A 27,215-nucleotide genomic window follows, 5' to 3' on the forward strand; every position below is an offset into this window, starting at 1 on the left:
CTTGTTAAATAAAGAAATTTCTTATAAAAAATCAAATTTAGCTTTTTACTGCCATGAAGAGTTATGATGCAGCATAAATTTATCTAAGGAGCATTAATATGGTATTAATAATTAATTGTCTTAAATTAAATTAATTTCAATTTCATTTTTAAATGAAATTCCAATTTCAAATCAGTCAAAATTATATAATAAATTATAAATTATATTCAATATATATTTACTAAATCATTCTTCATAATTAAAAGAATTTTTTTTTTTTATAAATAAAGGCATATTTATGCATCGAATGCGTTCTATGGTTTCACTAGATTTCACAGAACCCATTTAGCCACTTGATTTTCACAAGTTGAAGCATTTGATTGGATTAAAATATTAATTGTCCCATGTAAATTAAAATTGTTAAAAATAAATTGAAGGGATAATTTAGTATCAAAAGGATTTTTTTTTTTTTTTTTTTTATGTCCTACTTGCTCCATGTGAGTGATCTCTGATTCGACGTCTCCTCATCTGATCTCTTCTTCTAACCACTGCTGCTCCTGCTGCTGCCATTTTCTCATTTAAGTCTTCTACTTTCCCTTTGCTATAAACAAGTATAAAAACCCATCTCTCTCTGTCTTTTTTTCTATGAGTTTTGGATCCAACGTGTCCAAGCTCTGGATCTTCTTTGAAGCCCCATTGGATCTTTCAAGACTGATACACCTACAGTTCACAGCATGGCTCCACTCTTGTACTTGAGATTCAAGAAGGTACTTCTGCTTTATCTCGTTTTCTTCCTGTTTGTTTCTGTTCTTCTTTGTGCCTCCTCAGATTGTTCTCAGCTAGAAAGGAAAGGGTTTATTGGTAGAAGAAGAATGTTAGAGGTGGAAAAAGATCAAGTCCAGCTGCCTAAGAAAAAAAGTACCAATTCTTCTACCAAGAACCAAACCAACCTAATCAAACCCAATCTTTCCTCTTCAAAAAACCAAACTAAGCTCTCTAAGACTAGCTTATCTACTAAGAACCAAACCAAGATTACAAAATTTACAAATTCAACTAAAGCAGCTTTTTACTCCTTATCCAAGGCTGAGCTTAAAAAGCTCAATTCCACTTCCCAGCTTAAGAAGCTCAATTCCACGTCAAAAGCTTACAACTCTACCAAAACCAGCTCCGGCTCTACTAAAAAAACCTCAGATCTACTCAAATTAGGCTTCCCCAAGAACAAAACATCCAAAGCCACTTCAACAAAAGGATCCCAAATTCTTGTGAGTGATTCTGAATCTCAAAAACAAACCAAGAGCCCATTAAAAACCGCAGAGAAAAAACCCAATAACGAGAAGAAGACCACCACCCAGCAGGCACAAAAACAACCCAGTTGGGTTGATCAAGAAGGGGAGGATGATTTGGTCGCTGAGTTCAGAGCTCTACCATCCAAATTTCAACAATCTCTCCTGCCAGACATTGAAAAGATCTCAATAACCTCCAAAAAATACCTCACAAAAGCCAACAAAGAAATGGCCAAAGGGTTCAAGCCCATAGTTGGAAACAGATATGCATCCACCATTGCCACTGTAGTCTGTTTCGCTTTCATTTTAATACCTCTCCTTCTAGTTTCTTTAATCGTCAGCCGCATCAAAGCTTATTTCTCTATCCAAAAGATCGTCATCTTCATTCAAGTTTATCTCTCAATTTACTTCTTCATTCTTTGTCTCTCTTCTCTAGTTACTGGGCTGGAGCCTTTGAGGTTTTTCTACGCTACTTCGCAACCCATGTACGTCTGTTTAATGGTTCTGCAAACCCTTGGCTACGTGTTGTATCTGTTGTTGCTGTTAATGCACTTGATTCTGGTGTTTTCCACTGAATCTGGGCTGGGCTCAAAGTTTCTAGGCCTGGGCCAGACCTTCGTGGGCTTCGCTGTTGGGCTACATTTCTACGTAGCGGTTTCCCACAGGGTGGTCATGCACCAGCCACCCAAGACTACGTGGAAGGTTCATGGGATTTATGCCACGTGTTTTCTTGTGATTTGTCTGTTTGCTAAATTTGATAGGACAAAGAAGGCTTACTTGCAAGATGGCGATGAAGAGGGCAAGAAGAATTAGTTCATAATAATTTTTTTTTTCCTTTTTTAAAGAAATGTAATAAATTCACTTTTTGTACTTTATTTATTTATTATTAATCTTTGGGGTTGTTACGAACAATGGTGTTTTTCTAGAGTAGAAGTTTTTTTCAAGTGTTTTAAACTTTATCTAATCTTTATTTATCATAAGATTTTTATATATATATAAAAGAAAAAAAGAAAATTGCCCCTCCGCCCAAATAAATAAATAAACTCTTCTACTCTTCCTTCATGCATGTTTATTTTTGTCTTTTCCATTCAACCCGTTGCGTTTTTTCATGACTTGTTGGCTTTGGTGATATGTTTATATATATATATATATATATATATATATATATATATATATATTATGGTTTTGGTGAGTGTGTCGGTGGCTTTTTGTGGGGCAAATGTGTGTATTTGGGTTGAAGTGAGTGTGTAGTGGATACACCCAAAATGACAAGGGCCCATCTGGTTTCATTGTCAACTTAATTTGGTTTATTTTTGATGAGATCTTGACTACGTTTAATTTCTATCTTGACCTTTAAACCTCCCTCTTTTCATTGTGAATGCGACAATCACTTCACACCAAGGTTTATTTTGTATTTTCATAATTTTTTTTTCATAATTAATTAATACACTCATCTATTTTTTTTTAGACATTTATAATATTATATCATTTGAATCCATATCATAAGATGTGACAAAATTTTACGCTGATTGTCACCTACCTACCGCAACCCTCCTCCTTTATCCGGGCTTGGGAGTGGTACCAATTGAGGATAAGTTGAGAGAAAGGAGATTGAGGTGGTTTGATCATGTGAAGCATAGACATACGGAAGCTCCAATTAGACAAGTAGAGCACATTAGGTTAGAGGATAGAAAGAGAAAAAGGGGTAGACCTAAATTGATTTGGAGGAGAGTAGTACAACATGACCTAGAAGTATTACAAATTTCTGAGGATTTAATCGAAAATCGTTTAGAGTGGAGATAGCGAATCCATATAGCCGACCCTAAATTTTTGGGATAAAGACTTAGTTGAGTTGAGTGAGTTGTATTTATAATTTTATATAATAATTAAAAAAATAATTAAATAATTTTATTTTTATAAAAATATATTAATAATTGACTAAATTACTCTTTGTTTAATTTAAAAAATTATATAAATATTTATTGTATTTAATAAAAGATAAAAGATAAAATTAATAAAAAATAAATACTCTTTAATTTTTTTAAATATGAGAAATAATTTTAAATATAATAAAAAATTAAATACAATAAATAAAAATAATAATCTTACTTCTTCATTTATTAGATTTAGGTAAATGCACTAAACTTTTGTGATTTTAGAAATACTCATACTCATACCAGTTTTTAGATAACGATTTTTATTATTATATAAAAAAAAAGAAATTAAATTTATGGACAATAAAATATTAAAAAATATCTTGATATGAATTTTGTTAATGATAATTTTTTTTATATATTAATGCTGAAAAAAAAAGGTGTAGAATAATTAGAATGATTTATACAAACTATAATTGACTTGAAATTTCAAACAAAATTGAGCAGCTTTTACTACAATCATAGTTTAAGTTATGGATTTTAGTATCATATTCAAATGTTAGGCAGAATTAAAGAAATAAAAATTCAACAAAAAGCTGGTCAACTTCCATGATCATTGCATGAAATTGGGATGAACAAATTCCATAATCGACAACGGAAATCAAAGTTTAATATTCCAATTTTGAGGAAATTTTTTTTATACTCGGTTTATTATAAATTTAAAAATATAAATATGTAAAATTTATATATTTAATAAATAATCTTACCATATATCTTATATCTATTCATATTAAATCGCATTTAGGATATATATATATATATATATATATATATATATATATATATATATATATATATATATATATGTTCATTAACCCATGAGCTTAGCTTTTACATAAAACAAGTAAAAACAAAAAATTATATAAAGGGTGGCTTGAGGTTTATCAAAATTCACAGTATCACCTTAAGTTTCAGCAACAATTGACTCTCTCTTTACAGGGTCAATTGACAGATGAATATTTTTGTAAATGAAAGGTCAATTGATTCTCTCTTTATAAGCAAAATTCTGAATTAAAAAAAAAAAAATTATATGTTTGGCCGATATTTTTATTTTTTTTAATCCGTCACTGCAGGAAAGAACACAAAGATAATATTTATACATTATACAGAGCATGCATTATCTGCTCCTTTTAGGGTTCAAAAGGCAGAATTTGAACTTAAATCTTCACACCTTATAGGCTATAATTAAGCCTTTGGTTTGAATTTCTGCTGGTCTTTAAGGGTGTTGGTTTTACTTGGAATTTTTTTTTTTCTACTTATTATAACAAATCAAATATTAAAATTTTTTTATATTAAAATTAAATTATTTATTTATTTTATATTAAATTAATTATTTTATTATTTATTAAATTTTTTGACAAATTGACAAATTGATTAACTTTATTAGTCACTTTCCACGCCAAAAAGTATGTATATTTAAATTTTTTGCAAATTTTACAATAAATTTGGAGAGCATATGCTCTCTATCTCTCTCTCTCTCTCATTTGATATTTAATTTCACCATTAATTAATATTTTGTAACATCCTTTACCTGATATGCAGAGTAGCCGAGCAAGGAATGCTACATTCTATGCCGGAGCACCTTACTTTTTCTTACTTTGTTCATTATTAATTTAATTCCATTTTATTTTTAATGCACAAATTTTAAATAAAGAAACTAACGGAGTTTTCCCTATTTTATTAAGATTTGCCCTGTTTTATCAGTCACCTATTTAAAATATTCTCATATCCAATCTCAATTTCAATTATCATCGCTGCATAATATCAAATCATAACATCAATTCTCATCTATATTTATTTTCATAAAATTTTCATATTCATCCATGAAATTCATCAAATTTATTAATTTACATAATGTATAAATTAATTATACAATCTCATAATTTATATTACAACTTAATGAATATTTACAATGTACAAAAATACACCAGTATGACTCATGTGGGCCCTACCAAAATGTGATGATGAGGTGACACGACACCCCTGCCGATCTGACCTCCAATCTTAATCCACTATCGACTGGGCTTTATCTCCAGTCCCTACGCGTGGAAAAACTAACATGCTAAGCATAACACTTAGTGATGCCATAATAAAATAAAAATAAACTAAACAAATAAAAATAATTAATTCAAGTTTGTGTGCTCATAAGAGATGCATCTTTAATAAATATTTGAGTCATGCTTATTTTGGTGATCTTTAGAAATCATTGGTTCAATTGTTTATCATCAAGTTTTCTTAACTCATTTCAATGCCCAAGCAACCTGTAACAAATTGACTGGACTGGATAAGCGGGTATCACTAGCACTGGACACATCTGTGCCTCGGGCCGTCATACCATGGGATACATAATATCAACCAGGTATGCAATAAAATGGCTAAAAAGCCATAATAGCAATTGGGCATAAAGCCATATGCAATAGGATGCAACAGAATGACTGGAAGCCATGATCAATAGAATGGCTCAAAAGCCATAATCACAGAATGGCACAAAGCCATAATCACAGAATGACACAAAGCCATAGGCAGTACCCATATACACATGTTTAGGTATACATGGGCAATTAGTATTATTAAGTATTCATAAGTCACATAATTTCATCATATATAGTATTCATACTTCATAATATTTTTGTTCCAATCATGTTGAGAACATAAGTTGAAGGAGTGAAAGCATGAATAAAGGGCATCAGAACCTTGAATTTCAAAAATTATTTCTAAGGTTACATGCACCATACCAAGTATCTTATGATCCTAATCAATTTTCAATGCCCAATTGCATACTGAAACATATTTTAGCATGCATTAAAATTTCATTTGCCATTAAAGATTGTGAATTAACATTTATTTCAATTAAACCCTAACTAAAAGAGAGATTTTTAGGTACCAACCTCTTAATGCACAATTGAAGCCTCTTAAGATGTTCTTAGAACCCCAAATGTTGTCCCTCTAATTTGTCCACCACAAGCACATGCCAAAGATACAATGGCAGCCTATAGATTTGCTTCTCAAGCCTTATCAACCAATTTTGAGATAGGGTTTATGCTTTGTGAAAGTTGTATGAATGTATTGGGTGTTAGAAACACTTTCTAATAATTTTAATTCAAAAGGAAATCATAATTTTTCCTTTGAATCAATTGAGAAATTGAAGAGGAGAGGGAGAGACAAAGTTGCCGTCCAACTTAAGAGAAAAGAGAGAGGAGTGTGTTTTTTCTTTATAACTTTTCTTTATATACTTAGGTCAAACCCTAACTTACTCCCTTGTCACATGTCATCATAAGATCCCATCTTGTTATTATTTGATTTAATCCTATGAAGCCAAGTGTCAAGCTCTATTTAAATCATGACATGTGGTCTTCCATCATAGGAAGACAAGTGGCAAGATCATATGATGTCATGTGTCACCATCTCATGGTGCCACATGTCACCATGTGAAAAGACCAATTTGCCCTTACTTTTTAATTTGAGTTCTCAACCCAAAATTATAATTTCTCCTCTTTAAATCAATTTATATCAAATAGAAATTAATTAATTAATTAATTAATCTCTATTAATTAATTTCTCATAATTAAATTCATATTTAATCAAATTAAATATAAATTTGATTTATAATATACATCCAATAACTAGATTTGATTTCAAGTCATGCTAGGTACTCTGTAATCTTATTGCAAATCAAACCTCTTTAATTAATTAATTAATTAATTAAACTATTTAATTAATTAATTAAATCACATTTTAAATAGTGATTAGCTTGTGTAAATGTGTGACTTACTAGGCCCATTACTTATTGGCAATGAGAAATAATATTAACTCTTAATATCATTAGAACTATTTTTTATCGTAAATAATTTCTCTAAATAATTTCAAACATCTCATAGACCATAGTTGACACCTAGCATAGTATCCATGGCTACCCAATTAGTAATAAGTAATACCTTAAATGAACCTTTAATTATATGTTACCATGCATTAGAATCTCTCCGTTACAAAATCTCAATTCGAGCTGGAGTCATGGTTAATGTCAAAGCCCATTTGCTATGAACATTATGTTCTCTTTTAATTCCAGTTCTTGATTAATTAGATTTTCTTGTCAGAAACTCTTTTCTGACTAAATCTGTATGTCCAGGCCAGGAACTTGAAACATCAAGAACAGTTAAATGAACATAGGATTTTATCCCTATTTACTTAGAGTAACGGATTCCATCTTGATCAACTCCTAGCTCCATATATAACTATTAAGAGCCAACACATGCCCATATACCCATACAGTATAAGTATGAAAGCAGTATCAAACTCAAACCACCTATATACATGATAACTCATGTTATCTCAGATCTAAAAATTATATGCACTAATATGATATATGACAATGCATTGACAAGAGTAAACTCCATGTTCTTGTCATAAACGTCACTGGTTCAGCCTATTTATCATGTATAAGTGCTTATCATGTTTGTTATATAGCATGAGACTCACCACTCTATCTTATTTACATCTCATATAAATACCTTGGGAACAAACATGATTACAATCTTTATGGATAAGTCATGTCCTTTGTGAAGTATCCTCAACTGTAAACCAATTTATGATACTTTGTACTAGAAATACTGTCACTCATATTCTTAACAACTTAAGAATAGAATTTCTAACAAAACATCAATGGACATTTTCTATTACACATAAATATATTATGTAAACGGAAAAGTGAAATTGCCTTTTCTTAATAAGATATGTACAAGATACATACAAAATGATATGCTTTAGGGCATACTACTAACATAAGTTGTAACAACATTTTCATATGTTTATTATGTTCATCAAGTCATTGGTGTTAATTACCAATCACATTTCTAGTCATTTTACAGGTGTCACATAAGTTCCAGAATTTGTGCTTTAACTTCCCCTAGTAATTTGGCCAAGATGCAGAATCCTTTTGGCCATACTTCCCTCATGGAAGTTGTTCCTTATTGTCTTAGCTTTAATTTCCTTTTTAAATAAGTCAATTTGAAGTTTTGTAGCTCTAGTTATGATCAATTTATCAAGTACTAGTCCAGTGATCAATACTGTTCCAGAACAGGGCAAATTCTAAAATCCTATTTTTTTCAAGCCATTTGGACAAGTTACAGTCATAATTTGGCTTGGTGTTCTTCATATGAGTTGTGCTCCTGTGTCTCATGGTTACAAAGATTCAAGAATCACTAAATTTGAAGTTGTGTAAGGTGAGTTATGGCTAACTCATGAATCCTACAACTCCAGGATTTCAGGTTTTAGGCCAGTTTTACAATTAATATTTAAGGGTCTTACACTCAGAATTTGAGTAAGGTTTCTAAACCAAAGTTGTAGCCCTAATTCTTAGGTTTTCATATCATTTTGATTCATCCCAATTGAAATTTTCTAGTAGAAGTTATGGTCTGATTACTAATCTTGGGGTCAAATGGCAAAATGGCTTAGGTGTAGGAATTTCAGGTTGGGAATTCCTGACTTATTCTAATAATTTCTCTAAGTTGCTTTAGGATCTGAGTTCTGGTCAAAACATAAAAATTGTAGTTCTATGTGTTATGAGTATTTTGGATTTAGAATCACTACATTTATAATTTTGTAGTTCAAGTTATGGCATTTTTACCACAACTGGTCGGATACACTAAAGTTTAAAATTTCCAGGTTTAGGTTTAGTCCAAGACAGGTTTGCTGGACTAACTTTACCTAGCAATTTGTTGAGCAAGGGTCAAAACTAGGTTTCTTGATCTTTACGAGAAATGTTCTCCTATGTCTCAGAATTCCATAAGTTCAAGAATCAGGTCAATTGGAGTTTCCTACAGTAAGTTATGCTTAAATTACTAAATACTATTCATATGGTCATTTTGTCCAGGTCCAGAATGTCAATTCCGGCTTCAAAGCTTAATTAGGGAGATTTATGGTCATTTTCTAGGCAGACTTCCTACATAATATTTCTAAGATTATGCCTTAGGTTTCATCTCCAATTAGCCTCACACCAATTAGAACTATGTAGCTCTACTTATACTCATTCAAACCTACTGGACTCAAGGGTTCAGAATTCCTGCAAATCAAGCACACTTCCAAATCATTAACTCATCTCACCAACCAACTTCATTTCATAATCAATACACATCAATTGATCAATATTTGACTACAAGAACATCAATGTCATACCATAGCACAAAATTCCCCAAATTTCTAAAACCCTAATTCCCACATAATCCAAATTTCATGGAATCACTTGCAATTCAACACACAATTCATATCTATCACCTTACCTAAGCTAGAATTCAAGTTTTATTTCAATTAAACACATCAAACCCTTCTTCTATATAAGCTGGCCGAAATTCCAGCTCATCCAAGCATACACAATTTCATCATTTCTCAATTCTATTTCTCATGTTTGAACTCAATTTCAAGAATTAAAGATGAAGAAAGGGTAGATTAAGCACTAACCTCAAGTAAGAAATTCCCTAGCTTGCCAAACTTCAATGTCTTCCAATCTTTTTGCTACCAATCTTCTTATCAAAGCTTAATTCAAAGTTTTTCTAAGGCAGGTTTATGGAATTAATGGAAGAAAGTCAAGTAATCAAGCTTGAAAATGAAAAAAAATGGAGGAGGAGAGAGAGAGCTTGAGTTTCGGCCAAGGGAACTTAAGGAAGAAGATGGTCTTTTTCATTTATTAATTTTGTCTCTTCCTTTTATAATTATCCATAATTTAAAATTTAATTATTTTTAATTCTAATTTTTAACAATTTCCATAATTTCCTTTGTCTCCCATTTTTAAATTTCCATACAACTTTCATTTTTTTTAATTGATTTTTAATATTTTATTCTCACACATTTTAATTAACATTTAGGTTAAAAATCAACTCTATGAGTGAATTAACTAAAATGCACTTCATTGAGTTTTAGTCTATTTTTTTCGATAACACCGATTAAGTCCATAACCCGATGGTCATTTTGATTTTTATACTGCTTATTTTAATTTATCTTCTTTTCATTTTTGATCCTTAAACTGACTTTGAATAGTATTATTCATGGACTGAAAATAGTACTGTTCAGAGTTTAAAAGTTCAGGACGTTACATATTTAATATAATTAATAAATAATAATTTTATTGAAAAATTCTCTTTAATTTTTTTTTAATTATAGATTTAATTATTAATATTAAATAATATTTATCAAATAATTTTATTTTAAAATATATAATTTTTTAAATTTGAAACAAGTGTTAATACAATATTAACTAAATATTATATAAAAAAAGTCCAACATAAATACTTCAACAAAAATAAAATAAAAGTGTTTTTATAGATCTTAACATTTGAATATAAAAATATCGCATATGGACTTATAAATTTTAGTTTTTTTTTTAAATAAATTGTATTTATAATTGACATTAATGTATAAAAATATAAATGTATAATTAAATAATTAAAAATATTAAAAAGATGAGACATCTAATATATATATATATATATATATATATATATAGAAAAGTATTTTTTTTCAACGTGAATTGCAAGTTACTATATTCGTTATGTAGATTCTTGATTTATTTTTTTTATATAAATTTCTGCTATTTTTAAATATAATATTTTCATAATATTATAAATATTATATTTAATTATTTAAATTAATATTTTAATGTCAGTTTAATTAATGATATAAATAAATATATTTGTTAATTTAAGAATTATTTTTTATTCCATCATATATCTGTAAAAGTTGTGTTATATTATTAATATATAATATTAATTTAATTATAAACTTAAATGTAAAATAATTAAAAAATAAAATAAAAAGTTTTACACATATAAATGGGCACAGGATTTTAAAAATTAAAATAAATTAATAATAAATATAAATTAGTTTATTAAAATAAATTTGTTCAAACTCTGTTATTTTACTTTTTTTTTTTAATTAATTTATATATATATTTTTATTTTAATTTTTATAATTTAAAATGATATTATTTTGTATAATAAGGTTGCATAATTAAATTAATGTGAAAGAGAATGATTTATAAAATTAAAAAATACAATAATTTTTAAAATGTATTGTTATTAGTTTAGTGCAATATCATTATAAAAATTTTATTTTCATTATATTGATATCTTGAAGTTTTATATTGTAATATTGTTTAAACACTAATTTTAAAATTTATTTAATATTTAATTATTTATTACATTTAATAAGTATTTTTATTTTTTTTAATTATAGATTATATTATATATATTATAAATACATTATTTATTTAAATATAAATATAAATATAAATTTAATCACATATTTTTAATTATTTCATAATAATCATATAAGGATACTCTCAAGTAGTCAATTTTTTCTTCTTTTCCTATTCATATTTTTCTCTAATTTTTATTATTTTAACAATTTAAAATGTAACAACTTAAAATTAATATTAAGATGAGCATAATTTCTAACATAAATATATATAAAAATATAATTAAATTTTCTTATGAACTCATGGTAAAAAAATAACCTAGCTAAGATTAACTAATAAATTAAAAAATAAAAAATATGTTCATGCACATAAGTATATTAACAAATTATAATTAATCTATATTAAAACTAAATAGATTCAAGAAAATTAAAATCCATACAATCACACACCTTTTTTTTTATGCAAATTTTCGCTTTTCATAATATTATTTAGATGAATTTGAAATAAGTTGAATAAATTTTTTAATATTAGGTTATTAATATATTTTAGATTTAACAATTTATTATATTAATCATTTATTATATTTTTGAATTAATAGTAGTTTTATTTAATTTTTAGTAAATTAATTTTTTTATTTTAATAAATGTTTTTATTTTATAATTATGAATTAATTCTATTAATTAATTATTATAGAATTATTATTATTAGTTTATAAATTTTTTTAATTAATATCTAAATAAATAATTTATTAATAAATTATATATTTTGATGAGAGCCCTAAATTAAATTTCTGCCTGCTTCACTGCAGAAGCCCATCCCTTCTCAAAAGTTAAGATCGTGAACCAAGCAGCCTCTGTTTCTGCTTTGCAACCCACCGCCACTCTCTTGATGTCAGGTGTGCAATCTACACGCACTCCACTACTTTTGTTAGGTGGTGGAGAAGAGCGCGTATGTACATTTTAGGATGTGCAGTTTTCGGTTTAAATCGAAAAATCAAATCGAATCGATTAATTCACTTCAATCGGTTCGGTTTTAAAATTTAATCAGTTCGGTTTATGAATTTGATAATTTCAGATTAATCAGTTCGGTTTGGTTATTTTCATAAAAAAATAAAAAAAATGAACCGAACCGAAATTATTAATATATATAGGAAATAAAAAAAATCGAATCAAATTGAATCGAACCGAACCGAAATCAAAGAAAACTGAACCGAACCTTAAGATTTTTGAGTTTTGATTTCTAATCTTTTTTGTTTTTATATTTTTATTATTTAGATTTAATGTTAAAAATATGAAATTTTATAAATTTCGATTTGATCGGTTTAAAACCGAACCGAACCGATATTTATCGGTTCGATTCTGTTCGATTTTCTCTTATCAATCCGTTCGGTTCGGTTTTTAAAATTTTTGATTTTCGATTTTCGATTTTATCGATTTGGTTCGGTTCGAAATCGAACCGACAGTTTGCACACCCCTATGTACATTGAAGGCAATGGAGCTAAAATTTCAATGAAAATATATTTTATTTTTGTTATTACTTCACTCAAAAAGAAAGCCTCATCTCCTCTGCCACAGTACCTTTTGTTTAGGTCATTAATTGTAGAGGAGAATGAAAGAGAATTTGAGTAGGGAAAATAGAAAGAAGAAAAAAATGTTTGGATACATTATTAAAATAGGAAAAAAATATGAGTAGGAGAAACGATATTCGTATTTATATAAAGTAATTTTTATATTAAAAAAAATTAATTTTCTTTCATTTTCTTTTTTTTTGTTAACAGTAAAGAGTTGAGAGATATATTTTTCTTTTTTCTCCATTCAATTTAATGTCCAAATAAAGAAATTTAGGAATGGCAATGGAGCGGATAGAGAGAGGAGATCGCTTCTCCCGTCCCCGTCCCCGTCCCAAAGGAGCTCAAGGCCGAGCCGTAGCATTCCTCGTCAGGTGCGGGACAGAACGGATTTTTCTCGTAAAGAATTTTTTTTATTTTTTTATTTTAATTTATTAGTATATAATATAAATTTATTAATTAAAAAATAAATTATAATTAAAAATGTAAGTTTTACATATTATTTTAATAAAATGTTTATATATTTTGTTAAAATTATAATATTTTAATATATAAAAATAAATTATTTTTAATTAAAAAAATAATATATTACTATACAACAAGGGTTACAAAATTTCAAGGTGGGGAGAAAGTTTTTCTATCCCTGCCCCGCACAAATTAGAGTCTAAACAAGATCAAAGAAAATTGATCTGGTTCGAGATAAGACGGATCTAATTCGAAAACTTTTGTCATCCCTAAAAAAATTCAAGGAAATCAAATTTCATTTTTTTTTATATTCTCTCCTTTTCCTTCAAACCAAACAAAGGGTACTCATATTTATATTTGATTGAGCTTAGTAAATTAATAATTACTCATGTATTATAACCCTTTATTCATGTTTACTCATGTATCATAGAACATTAATCACATTTATATCATAGCTCATTGGTCATGTTTTTACCATGGCCCATTAAAATGTCTAAGTTTGCCCCTGAAATTATATAAGGAATCCGCCCCCGAGTGGAGATGGAATGGATATGGAGCTTGAAAGATTAGTGGGTTTGGGTTGGGAAAGAGAGGATGCAAAGAAGGGGGAAACTTGAGAAGTTTGAAATTGGAATCCAATGGGCTTTCATTGATGGAGAGTATTTCACTGAAAGCCCAATTTATTGGCCTGTAGCTCGGTCCGCCAGACGCTGTCCCACCCTCCCCTCTCCGACCACCAGCCACGGCCTTCCTCTCGTTCCTATCTCTTCTTATTTGTAAGTGTCGGATTCCTGCACTGAGCAAAGATACTCAGATAATACATGAAGAACCCTCCTCTACTTTACTTAATCTTCTTCACTTGTATACTCCTCATGTAAGTTTTCGCGCCTTCTCAAACTACCCTCCTTTGAATTCTTAATTTACAATTTTCTTTTGGATGCTCTGCGTGTTTATTGTTTTGAGCAAGGTGGCTGCATATTAGAAATAAGAAGGCCATGGAGTTCATAGCGAACTCAATGATCGCCGCCTCATTCCTCTCCTCAGGGTAACTCAATGGAGGTTATAATTTGTTAATTGGAATTTCGTGCTTCAGTTGATATTATTTATTTACTTATTTATGTTGTGAAATAACTCTAGTTGTGATATTAATGGAATAGAAACTAGTTTCTTTTTTAGGGCAGTTTACAAGGGCCAGAATTTGAATGGAATTTTTATATTGATTGAGGAACTAGCAATTAGCTAACTAGTTGACATTATCAGTATTTGAGCCAAAGGGCTTCTATAATCTTTTATAGGCATTAAGGGCTAGTAATTAATATTTATCTGCACTAGGAATGTATAAAATTAGTTTCTTTTGGTTTGCATGACTATTTTTAATTTTTTTTATTTAATAGGGGATGTTAGTTCATATGAAATCTATCTTCCAATTCAAATTGGTACATAATTGAACGTAGAGAAGAATTGTAAACTAATAAGTGAGTATCTGCTCTTGAAAACTTGGTTTTATTTTATTTTATTTTTGTTTGTTGAATGTCAGACTGCAAAAGAGAACTTTGAATTGGCTTGGAGGCTGACAACTCAAATACCCATGCTAGTTATCGGTTGTCCAAATTGCATTTGAAGTATCATGCTCCTGGAGCTTGTAAAGCTTTATGAGTTAACTTTCTAATTTTGTTTTGCTTGTATGAGATGTAGAAATCATCACTACACTAATGGGTCAAAATGGTCTGAGATCTAAATTAGCAAAATTTGAATTTTAATTGTTCTCCTTCTTCCAAAAAGAATATTGGAATTGGGTTGGTTTTAAATTGAAGATTGGAGACCTTGTCTACTGTGAGTGCTTATATCTGATCTTTTAAAGTATTTAGATAACAGTTTAGAACTGTGGATGGGGCTTTCCAACTTTTTGGTTGTCTGTACCTTTCAGTGTCAAAAAGTCCTATCCATATAAACTATAACTTGGCTAGTTATTATATTTCTGCAATCCATTTTGATAGTCAATTTTTACAAGTAAAATGTCATGTAAAGTTAATCATTTTTTGAATGTTTGTTGGTTGATCTCATGTATTTAGTTCGTTTATTTCAGTTATTGACTAATTAAAATTTTCTATTATCTGTTCTATTGTGTACAATATTAATGCTGTTTTTTCTCTTTTTCATGACACAGAAGAGCTGCTTTGTTAGTGGTAGTTGCAGATATGGGTGATCCAGATGCGCAATGTGAATTAGGCTGCCATCTGAGAGTTGAGGTTGGGCAAATCAGTATCTGTTGAGTGGATTGTGCATGAGCAAACGCCAGTCAGATTTTTGTTTAGCCTCTTTTATGTGCATCTACACTGCAGTGGTTGAAGATATAAGTAACATAGAATTAGTTTTTATTACATTGATAAACAGTGTGTGGCTATATTGGCACAACATCATATAAGGGCTGGGATTACCAAACCACCACTAGATAATAATGGAGCTGTTGATTTAGTTTTTTAAACTTAGTTGCATTTGCTACTGAAACTTAAGGCAGAGTCAAACAATTGGAACAAGGCATTATTTGCTGATTTAATCTTGATCCTTACTTTTGCAATAATTTACTCTCATTGGAACTTATTGTTCAGGGTACATTATTTAAATTCACACTGATGAGCTTTGCAACTTGATGGTTTAGATGTTTACAATTTATATATGAGCTAGATTTACATAGATGGCTAATTATTATGGTGGTTCTATTAGTTTTGAATTGTATTTGACATTATTTGGTAATTTTCTCTGTCTTGTTCTTTTGATAGAATGATTATGTTCAATCAGAGCAACAAGCTTTCTATTATTTGGGGAAGGCAATTGACCAGGTGTGTTTTCCAAAAGCATATACTTAGTAATGATGCTTGTGAGATGTCTTACAGCCTTGTGTTATTGCCATGTTTTAGTTCCATCCAGGTGCTCTTTACCTTCTTGGTGCTGTATATTTGACTGAGTATTATGTGAAGAAAGGTGTTGGCTCAGCTTTATGGTTTTTTCATAGGGCATCAGATAAGATAAAAGAAAGTGTTCTTTGTGCTAAATAATTTGCATCTGTTGGTTTTCAATTACTTTATTGGGGCACACACCGGAAGATTCTTACTGCTAATAATGCATTCTAAACTTGATATTGATTGACATTCTCAACTTTTCCTGTTCAATTTTCAAGCTCATTTTAGAAAGTTGTAGTTTGCACTTGCCAAAAACTCAATACTTATTCGCAAGTGCACGGATTTGTATAACTAATACAAGAGTCAAGTATTGTTCTCATAAGAATTGCCTTTAAGTACCAAAATTTATGCTAATCTTATCAATATCTATGCTATCAAATTGATTTAATTGAAAGAATTCAAAGTAAGCTAAAATAGCAATTGAACTAAAATTAACTTCAATTTAAAATTAGATAGCAAGAACAATAAAATTAAGCTAAAAACCAATTAAAAGGAGGCTAGGGATGTTGATTTCACTTGACCCATCATTTAATATTAATTAATTTTGTCTAATAATCAATTAAAAGGGGGCTAGGGTAATAATCAAATAATGTTTAATAATCCTTCCCAAGTCTTATAAAACATTCTAATTAACAAAATAACTCCTATTTCCCAATAAAGAGCTATTGAATTAATTAACGCATAAAGAAAAAAGATTATGACACACCACATAGCATTAGCCTTCTACCTAAAAATCTATGATAATGGTTATCTCAAACAAGATTCGCAACTTACTTCCCAGCAAAATCATAAATCAATAATAAATTAGGTTTGTCTCTAATACCCAATAGCATTGAGAGTAAAGAAAACCATTAATTGCCAAGATAAAGAGAACAGATCAAAATTCATAAGATTAACTTAGGTAAGCTACATCAAAATCCCTATCTAAGTAACTTAGCCAACTCATGATATCAAAAAACAAAACAAACTTAGTGAAATTATAACCATACATGACAAAATTAAGTGGGTTCCCAGTGAAAAAGAACTCTTAGAAGACTTTGGTGCAGAAAATCCTCTTTCAAATCCAAATCCTCCAAGAAATTCCCTACAAAAGCTTGCTTCCTAGCTCAAAAATGGATTCTCTAAGTGTTTGGAAACTTGAAGGTCACTTATGGCAGAAAAGAACCTCCCCTCTTCAAGGAAAAACCATTCTGGAGTCCCCCTATTTCCTGGTCCACTTTTCAAGGTTGTTAAGGAGAGAATCTGCTCTTGTTGGAAGACTCACGGCCAGGGCGTGTGCGATGGCCAGTCTCACGGCTTGGATATGGAAATGTCTCTGGTCACTTATTTCTTTTTCCCAAATTATGAGCAATGTTCATGCCCTGGGGGTGAAATGTTCAACAATCACGGCTTTGACGTGACTTAGGCACACTAAAATGGTCCCAAATGACCTCAAGTGCTTCCTTTACCTAATTCCCTTCAATCCATGGTCAATTTTCACCTAAAACCGAGTAAAAACACCAAAATTAAACTAAGAACAAGAAAACTAACAAAATTACTGTTAAAGATAAAAATTAATCACAAAGCAATTCAAAATTTGTTGAAAACTAATAAAATTAACTAAAATGAACGCTATATTTTCACAATATATCAATCATAAATGACACAGCTTTAGTGTCCTTGAAGTTGGGATTGCTAAAGTTTGATGTGGCCTTATAAAACCTCCATAGAAATGCATCTTTTAACTTTTGGAGTTATTTATGTGCATAGGGATTAATTGGTGATAAAAGAGCTCCAGATTCCTTGGAATTGAAAGGAGGAATTATTCAGCATTATTTCTTTATATCACCTTACTAAGTTGAGTTCATTGTATTATTTGATGATAAATGATAAGCATTTGAAAAAAAAAAGTTGTGATACAATAGGTCACTGATTTGTAAGACTTTTTGGAAATTTAGAAAAAAGATTCAACAGCCTGATGGGAGACCTCTAAAAATTATACCTAGATGTGCACACTGCCTGTCAGCAACTTTTGATGATGTTTGTTTTATTTGTCTCGACTGAGAAACCTCTTTCTGAAGTTCCTGAATATCATGCTTGTTTCTCTCTAATCTCTCGTACTTCTCCATTTCTTCTATTTTTTCTCTAATTTCATCTCTGCCCCATTCTACTATCCTCTGTTCTTCTCCTATTTCTGCTTGTACTTAATCAGTCTCAACAGTTGACTGCCTCTAGTAGCATATAGGAATTAACCCGTTGCCACATAACTGGTTTTTTGAGTTCGAGTGCTTTCAAGCATGTCTACAATGGCAAGACTGAAACTTACAAAAGTACCTGTGATGAAAAATGGTTCCTTTCACTGTCTGAGAAGGAAAATGAAAATGCTGAATTTCTAAATTTTTGAACCTCATTGTTATTTGTTAATGCATCAACTTCATATGGACCTCTCCTCGTATTAGCACTTTTTGCAGGGGCATGCTGGTGCAGCTATAGCTGTCACGACCCAAAATTCTAAACCGTGACCGGCGCATAATTTAAGTATTCTTAAATCATGCAAGCCTTATCAGAGTATCTTGAATAAATATATTGTCACTTACTAATCCCAAAAATAGACAAAATCCAAATAAACAAAATGCTGAATAAATATCATAAATATCCCATAGGTAAACTGCGGAGTCTCTATAGATTTCAATAAAAACTTAAACTGTTTAATAAACCAAACTAATTATTAGCACGAGAAAACACGAATTCGGGCATACCATGAGAACAAATCAAAGTTGTCCCTCTCCAGAAAATGGACTGAATATTTGGATCAGCTGCAGAATTCTACTGATCCAAACAGATAATGCATGTGAGAAAACGTGGTTTGAGCTAGATGCTCAGTGAATGATAATTATAGCACACAACAGAATAGGAACAGGCAGACGCTTGATTAATTTCACAATAAATTTTCTATTTGATAAATTCATGCTCATGCTGTCAAAATCATTAATAAAATAACTTCATAAAACATATATATAAAAGAAATTCATTCAATAAAAATTTTATGGTACAGTGCACCAGGGTGATGATACCCCACATCACCAAAGGCCAGATGGTAAGCGCGTTACCAGATATCAGATACCTTCCTCCTCCTTCACAGATATCAATGCATATGATACTAATGCAAACCATAAACTGCAATGATGCATGACTCGACAATGCAACCTAATACCGTGATAGTCCACACGGCGGGGCCAGATAACAAAAACAGATACTGGACACAGGTACCAATTCAAAACAGAAAATCAATTTGTACAAATCAATAAAAATCAATAAAAAAATTTCAGATAGCAAATAATAACTGATAGTGCAATTCCAATAGTGTATTTCAATAGTTTTAGAGAGTCAATAAAATCAAATCAATATCAAATCAATTCAGTAAAATCAAATCAATCTCAAATTAATTCAATAAAATCAAATCAATCTCAAATCAATTCAGTAACACATTAGTAAATTTTATAGTCAAATATCAATCAATATAAATACATTAAAGGTCTGTTCCCGGAATCCTAATGGGTCTAATCCAGAGATAGTTGACAAAATCAATTATTTAATCAAAATCGAAATAAAATTCAATAATAATATAAAACTCTAGAAAATCATATATAAAATAATTGTTAAAATATTGATTTAAAATTTCATTTAATAACAAACTTAATGTTAAGAAATTTTAAAAGGGACTAAAACGGTACCATGTACTATAATTACCACTCACCTGGAACCTCCAAAATAATAGCTAGATTCAATAAAAGAAAGACAATTTCAGCTGACAGAATGAATATTTGAATCTCCTACATACCCAAAATATAAAAAAATATTAAATAATAATAAAATAAAATAATTTTAATATATATATAAACCTTAGACGGACGTGGACCAACATACAAAGGTTTATATATGTATATAATCTAAATTGAAGGTTACTTATCTCACAGTAATCATGATCAACCCAATTCAATACCAATGGTCAAAGAAAAAAAATAAATTTCTAGAGTAGTTGTAACAAATCGAGGAAAGAAAATAAAATCAAATTCACCCATTATTGAATAAAGAATGAGAATTTTTATTTTGAAAACATAATCAAAGATGATGAATTGAGAAATAAAAATTTAAGAATTATCTGCGCACATCAGATTATTTTATATATATACGTATAATAATAAATAAAAGATTATGAAAATACCTGTTGAGAGTATTTGGTAGGAAAAGGAGGTGACAAACAGGTTTTGAGAGCAAAGTTTAGCAGAAGAGATGATTAGGGTATATATATATTTCAAGAGTTCTATTAGGTGTAGAATGGGATAAGAATTATTATTGAACTGGGTTGTTCAGATTGCAGATATATATTTAATTTCAAAAATAATATATATATCTAAAAATAAATAAGCAGACCATCTAATAAAATATATATATTTTTTATAAATATATTAAATTATTGTTAGCTAATTAAAATAAAATAATAATAAATAATAAATGTATATGGGTTTTCACAATAGCATATCGATCTTTCCTTCTTAGAGGTTAGCTGGTCCTACCTTTTTTGGCAGTTCTGTACTTCTGTTAGAATTCTATGATTTTAGGTAATAATATCCTCCCTTTTTGATTGCAATCAATCAATACACACACATGAACATGTTCTGGTTAAACCCAGAGCTGAGAGAATTCCTTTTGAGGGAGGATCCAATTCCATTGATAAATATTTTGTGTGTTAAACTACTAAGTCTTTCATTATAACAATATTGCATCTTTTCTTTTGTCATTCGCTACAAACAAGTCAAAAGTAAAAACTGCAGGCCTTGCTAGCTGAAATTTCATATTTGAATACTGGAGGCAAGTGGGTAATCCTAATCCATCACCACTTGATAACACTTACTTTTGGCAACTCCTTTTCTATTTTCTTGGGGTGGGTGGTTTCTTTCATCTAAATGTAGTGTAACCTCTCTAGGTTGTTTTATCTATTCAAAAGAATACAGAAGTGCTTCATTTGATTTGAGCTAACCTTAATGGTGCAATTCTCAGGTGCTCAATTCCCAGAATCACTAATGAAATTCAATTTGAAGAGGAGGTCCTCTACCAAAAAGGCAAAAAATCATGAAAGCACAGTGATGAATCCAGTAGAGATGGCAAAAGAACATTTCCTGGTAGCAGCAAAAGCAGGAAGTGCTCTTGGATTGAAATGGTTGCCACGACTTGAGGAGGTAGAGAAACGCCTACTTACTGAGAGGAGCTCTAAAGATCTGTACCAAGCTAAATTGATCCATCTTAAGTTGGACATCTGTGATACTTCAGGGATTCCCTATTACTTGATGTTTGATCAAAGGCCCATTAACATTCTACATTGAGATGATCTGTACTGCATTGCCATCAGTTCTCAGCTTCAAGTTTTGATATGTGATTAGAGAATAGTCCACACCACTTTTAAATTGAACTTTTAAAACCTCTTGTTTTTATCCAATATCTAAGGGTTTGCTCTCCTATTTATTTATTTTTTTTTGGGAACTTGATTATGGCATGTTAGTTATATCCAGAAGCTGACTTGCATTACTAGAATACAGCTTGTTTGGATGTGATTTGGGGAGGCTTTTGATGGTTTTATAAGATTTGGAAAATTCCTTATATATATATATATATATATATATATATATATATATATATATATATATTCAGACGCACACACAAGAAATCATAACATTGATATTAGACCAAAGTAACTAATTGAACCTGCAAAAAAGAAACAGGACTAACTGCAAGAAAAGAATGCTCTTTTTGTCACCTGAACAAAATAGTTGAATATGAATGAGACATTGACTTATAGAATTTGACATTGAATAAGTAAATATTCTTTATTAGTATCTAGATTCTAGTGTTGTTTTATCGTGGAATGGACTATATATTTACATCATAGCAAAGATTCATGATTTTGCCAAGAGAAAAGCCTGAAACCCATGCACGCTTTCACAATTCAATATGTATCATTTCTCCCAAATCCAAGCAATGTACTTTTATACCATTTGTGAGAGTCAGCGGCTGTTACGGCTTATCTACCCTGTGGAAGCCATATATAACAAAAGAAGTCAACGAATATAGCCATACCAACCTCCTTCCAATCTACATCTATAGCCACATGCAAGAGTAAACGATATTAGTGCCTCACCTATACCGCTACGCGCGCGCACAGAGGATATCTAAAATATTAAAAAAAAAAAGGCTTTTCACCTATAACATAATAACAACTAAAATTATGAATCAAAGATTATGTTGCGAGTTGCAGAACTATGTAAATCATAAAAAAAACAAAGTAAACATTCACAATAATAAAACTTAAGTAATTCATCCTTTCAACTTAAAACTACATCCATAGGCATACATTTACTATTTTAAATATATTATATAAAGAGTATTTTTAACTATATAGGCAATAATCTCTCGTTAATGAACAATAATTCTTTTCTCTTGAATTTTATTTCTTTTTCTTCACTTTAGATTGAATCCTCTCCTTCCATGGGCAACAAACAAATAAACTTATTTATAGTATTAATTTTTTTAGTCCTAATCTAAATAGGAACTCAATCTATAAATAACACTATAATTAAAATTTTACTCTAATATAAGAAATAATATTTATTGAGGGATAATTCTCCCACTCTACTTAGTAAAAGGTCTCCCAAAATCTTATTGGATTATAAGCCATTAATATACCTTGACTCAAAATCTATCAACGATTTCATATCTCAAATTCTTGGGTGTCTTCAATAACCAAGTTTTCATGCTTGAGCTTAAACTTTTAAAATATTCAACTCTATTTGCTTCTTTCTTCAAAAAATTCTCATGTCATCAACCTTCTTAATTTTGCATCTAGAGCTCCACTTTAATTTTAACTTTCCTTCACCTTCAATCAAACTGACCAAGATTGTCCCAGGCTTTGTTACCATCTATTGCGAACCGTGGAAGTGTATAAATTAAAAGAAACAAAGTAAACATTTATAAAAATAAAATTTATGTGGTTCACCTTCTCAACATAAGGCTATATTCACTAGTATGTTGTTTTCTACTATCTTCAAATAAATCATACAATTATAGGAATAACGCTATAATTAAAATTTTACTCTAAAATAAGAAATAATCATCCATCTTATCGAAAAATATTTTTCGTACTCTAATTAGAAAAAAGTCTTCCAAAATCCTAATTATCAGTCATTAATAAAACAAATTGCTGACCCAATATACAAATCTATAATGTAGATATATAATGATACATGAACATGACAAAATGTAAATAATAGCGATGCTAAATGCAAGTTTAATATCAACTCGTTTATTGGGCAACTACATCAACTTTATCTGGTTGGGAGGAAGAACATGATCGGTTCCGATCAACTATATACTTTTGTAAAGCAAATATCAAGAACAATCCATAAACAAATTAATATAAAAGACATCCTAAGGTCAAGTCATAAATTTGGTAGAGTTTTCTCCATATTGAGTACTTAACCTCATACAAGAAAACATATTTTCATAGACCAAACAACACTCAAATGGCCTCAAGCCTACAATATGCCTTACACTGCCCATTTGGGGTCAGCCATATCATCATCGTTTAATCTTCGTTCCTCAAATCCAACTCAGGGGCCTAAACTCCTTTTATATATAATCATTTAATCTCAATTAATTCCAAACATTTATTATAGTCTTTAATATTATTATTTAATCCTCCAAACTCAAATACTCATTTATCTACGTTCAATTGCATAATTCTAGCATTGATAGGAAACCTAGCTTATTATACCACAACACTTAGAGTTTACATTTACTTTCACCAAAATTGCTACCAGAAACACGTCTATTACTCCTATAAATATAGGAAACACCTATAACATTAGGCACCTTTCAAAATCAGCCTCGAGTTTGCGCTTTCAAGTGAAAATTACAGTCTCAGGTACTGATAGAATTTCGTCAAAATAAAAATATCTACATGAAGCCCACAAAAAGAAGAGTTAACATTTATTTTAATTTTCTAAAAGAGATAATTGTTGGAAAAGACAGTTAAAAATTCTAAAAGAAATTAATTTTATATAAATGGTAAAACGGATAAAGAAGGATCCATGGTGTATAAAAAAAAAATTTTAACTTTATGGTACAAAACAACAACTTGTAAAATTAAAATTATATTAAAAAATAAAATTATAAAAAGTTGAAAAGGATTGACTTTTTTTTTTTTTTAAACTATTAAGGCCAACCAAAATCCATAAACAGTGGCCCAAATGAAGATTTGCTTTGTTCAATGGTCCCATTTGCCCCAATCACAGGTTGGAAAATGCACATGAAATGCCGCTGTCAAGTATCAATCTCTATCAACCTCCGAAATAAAGAGACATCGCCTTCCATAAATTATCCACCTGACTATTCCCACCATCACAGCTACAACATCCGGTGATGTGAGCTACTTGTATATTTTTTAAAACAGTGATAAATCTTATTTAAAAATAGTAATTTGATATTTATAATAAAATTTATTTTTTTGAATTTAAAATATAATAATGAAATATTTATATATTACTAATAATTATAATTAGCTTCAATTTTTAAATAATAATATTATTATTTTCATCATATAATTTTTTTTTAATAATATTATTCTTCTTATAATTAGTGAAAATCTCCACCACCATTAATTATTATTTTAGTGTTTTCAAAGTTTAAATCTTTAAGATATATTATATCAATCTTAAAAAAATATATATATCAAATTGCAGAACTTAATTGAGCATTGCAAAAGATCTATATCTTAAATATCATAAAAAAAACAGCCAAACAAAGAAAAGAAATCTTACATAAAATAAAATTTTCACTGACAAAGATCAGAGGAAAAAATTATAAATATTAAAATTTCGTTTATTTTATAAAAAATAATTTTTATATAAAACATTTTCATAAAAATGTTTTTAGTTATTTAATTATAATATTAAAATAATAATATATACATATATAAATATATAAATTTTATATATTTATAAGCAAGAATTTCTCTCTCTACAATGTACAATTGCAAGTTGTTGATATTCATCAATATTACAAAGCTTTTACTAGAGGGTGGCGCCACTTCCCATTCTTTATATTTTACTAAAATGGTCAAGGCAGTACTTATGTTTGGTGAGTTTATGTTTTCTCATTACAATATAATATGAAAGAGTAAATCTCATTAATTTAATATTTTTCGTTCATTAAGAGACTCATATGAAAATCGAAAATTTAATTTTAAATATTTATAAAATTAGTTCTTTTTCAAAGATAAAGAGATAAAAACCTAAAAGATGAACAACATCAACCTGCGCATATAAGCATTTTTTTTTTTGTCTAACTTCACATACCTAGATGCTGTAGAAGTGTAAGAATCATGCACGTTGGCTTTCGAATAGATCGAAACAAAAATTCTCTGCCATCTGCAAAATGATAGTGTTAAATAAACATCTTAATATTCATAATTATTTGAAAATAAAAGTAAAGATCTTCAAGAGCATTGTTTGAAAATTCATCTCATCTGTTAAGTAAGATGAGGTAAGAATCTTTAAAAAAATTATGAAGATAATTGTTCTTTCAAGTTACAAAATTCCATTAAAAGGATAGACACAAAGGATATATGAGTCGTATACTTTTTTTTTTTAATTTTAATATAATAAAGTGTGAAGTGTGAGATTTTTTTTTTTAATTTAATTTATTATGAATATAAATATATATGTGAGATTTATTTTTTAATAAGTAAATTATATTATATATTTTATATTTTAAATTTATAATAAAATGAGTTTAGACAAAAAAAAATTCCTAAAGTGAAAATCCAATGATAGCTATTCCACGAGTAATGGGTTAGATGGAAGATACTAATGCATGGAGATTTGAAATGAATAAAATAATCAATGATGTGCAGATAGGCTCATCGATATGGACGACATCAAATTGTTGGATCAAAAAAAAAAAAAAAGGATGAAATGAGTTGTCTCTCTAATTCTTCCTTATCGAACACAAAATCATGCAATTTCACATTCAATTCAAAGACCCTTACTTTTTTTTTTGTTCTCAAAATAGAAAGATTTCATTCAAATAATTAGAGTACATAGAGAAATAAAACTGGAAGAAGAAAACAGATATCCTTACAAAGATTTGAGGAATAAAATAACAGATTCTTACACAGATATTATAAATAGGTGAGAATCATTTTGTCCATAAAGTAGATTGAGGTAAAATATTCACGAATCTGCAAAGATAATTATTCTTTTAAGTTGTCTCTTTTTAATTGTCTTTTTTTGAAGATTTTCAAAACCGAAATCAAATCAAAATATATAAGTTTATATAATTTTTAATTCATAACTAATATAACACAAATAAAAATCATAAAAATTGGATGAAATTAATATGGTTTTGTTAATTTAATTGATGGTTTTATATACACCCCACCAAAAGCTACTATTCAAAGACCTCTAGTGTAACATTCTGAATTTTTTAAATAATAATTTTATGTGTAAATTATAATATTTTAATGTATTAAATATTACTGTATTTAATTTAAATTTTCTGAGTTTTCAAAATAGGATTTTTATTTTTCAAGGCAATAAATTTTTATGATTTTTAAAAATTAATTTAAAGATCACATGATAAATCTAAAAATATAGTTGGACTCCATAAATTTTTTTGAGTTTTTTGTAATTTTTTCGAAACTTTTGAGTCTCATTTTGGGTTCCAAGACAGAGCAAAAATTAAATTTTAAGTACCTTAAATCGGACCGACCTTCTTTTTCTCCTCCTCCTTTCTTTCCCGCGGGTGTCA

The 27,215-nt window shown here is 29.1% G+C and overlaps 2 protein-coding genes across 5 annotated transcripts; both read left to right on the forward strand.

Annotated features, from left to right (window-relative positions):
* Nucleotides 1-472: 472 nt before the first annotated feature.
* On the forward strand, nucleotides 473-2,174 carry LOC110649334 (uncharacterized). Its single transcript, XM_021803865.2, has one exon. The coding sequence runs from the start codon at nucleotides 714-716 to the stop codon at nucleotides 2,073-2,075; it is 1,362 nt and encodes a 453-aa protein (XP_021659557.2). The 5' UTR covers nucleotides 473-713; the 3' UTR covers nucleotides 2,076-2,174.
* An 11,939-nt stretch (nucleotides 2,175-14,113) lies between these two features.
* Nucleotides 14,114-21,869, forward strand: LOC110649332 (uncharacterized). 4 transcript variants are annotated; one of them, XM_058154302.1, is made up of 7 exons: nucleotides 14,114-14,287; nucleotides 14,377-14,458; nucleotides 14,951-15,662; nucleotides 16,194-16,253; nucleotides 18,812-18,841; nucleotides 20,887-20,914; nucleotides 21,414-21,869. In XM_058154302.1, exons 3-7 carry the CDS (start codon nucleotides 15,612-15,614, stop codon nucleotides 21,734-21,736), a joined length of 492 nt encoding a protein of 163 aa, XP_058010285.1. In that variant the 5' UTR covers nucleotides 14,114-14,287; nucleotides 14,377-14,458; nucleotides 14,951-15,611; the 3' UTR covers nucleotides 21,737-21,869. The 4 variants fall into 4 exon arrangements, with proteins under 4 accessions (XP_058010285.1, XP_058010287.1, XP_058010289.1 ...); XM_058154306.1 differs by having other exon boundaries at nucleotides 14,119-14,287; nucleotides 18,824-18,841; XM_058154304.1 differs by lacking the exon at nucleotides 14,377-14,458.
* Nucleotides 21,870-27,215: the final 5,346 nt, after the last annotated feature.

The sequence above is a fragment of the Hevea brasiliensis genome, chromosome 10 (assembly GCF_030052815.1).
Source record: "Hevea brasiliensis isolate MT/VB/25A 57/8 chromosome 10, ASM3005281v1, whole genome shotgun sequence".
In the NCBI taxonomy this organism is placed as follows: Eukaryota; Viridiplantae; Streptophyta; class Magnoliopsida; order Malpighiales; family Euphorbiaceae; genus Hevea; species Hevea brasiliensis.

What these genes read in the sequence shown, in the direction of transcription:
- LOC110649332 (XM_058154302.1), top strand. Translation starts at nt 15,612, where the DNA reads ATGGGTGATCCAGATGCGCAATGTGAATTAGGCTGCCATCTGAGAGTT. An exon ending in GCTGCCATCTGAGAGTTGAG is followed by an intron (nt 15,663 to 16,193) that starts GTTGGGCAAATC and finishes TTCTTTTGATAG; the next exon opens with AATGATTATGTTCAATCAGA. An exon ending in AGGGGCATGCTGGTGCAGCT is followed by an intron (nt 18,842 to 20,886) that starts ATAGCTGTCACG and finishes TGGGTTTTCACA; the next exon opens with ATAGCATATCGATCTTTCCT.
- LOC110649334 (XM_021803865.2), top strand. Translation starts at nt 714, where the DNA reads ATGGCTCCACTCTTGTACTTGAGATTCAAGAAGGTACTTCTGCTTTAT.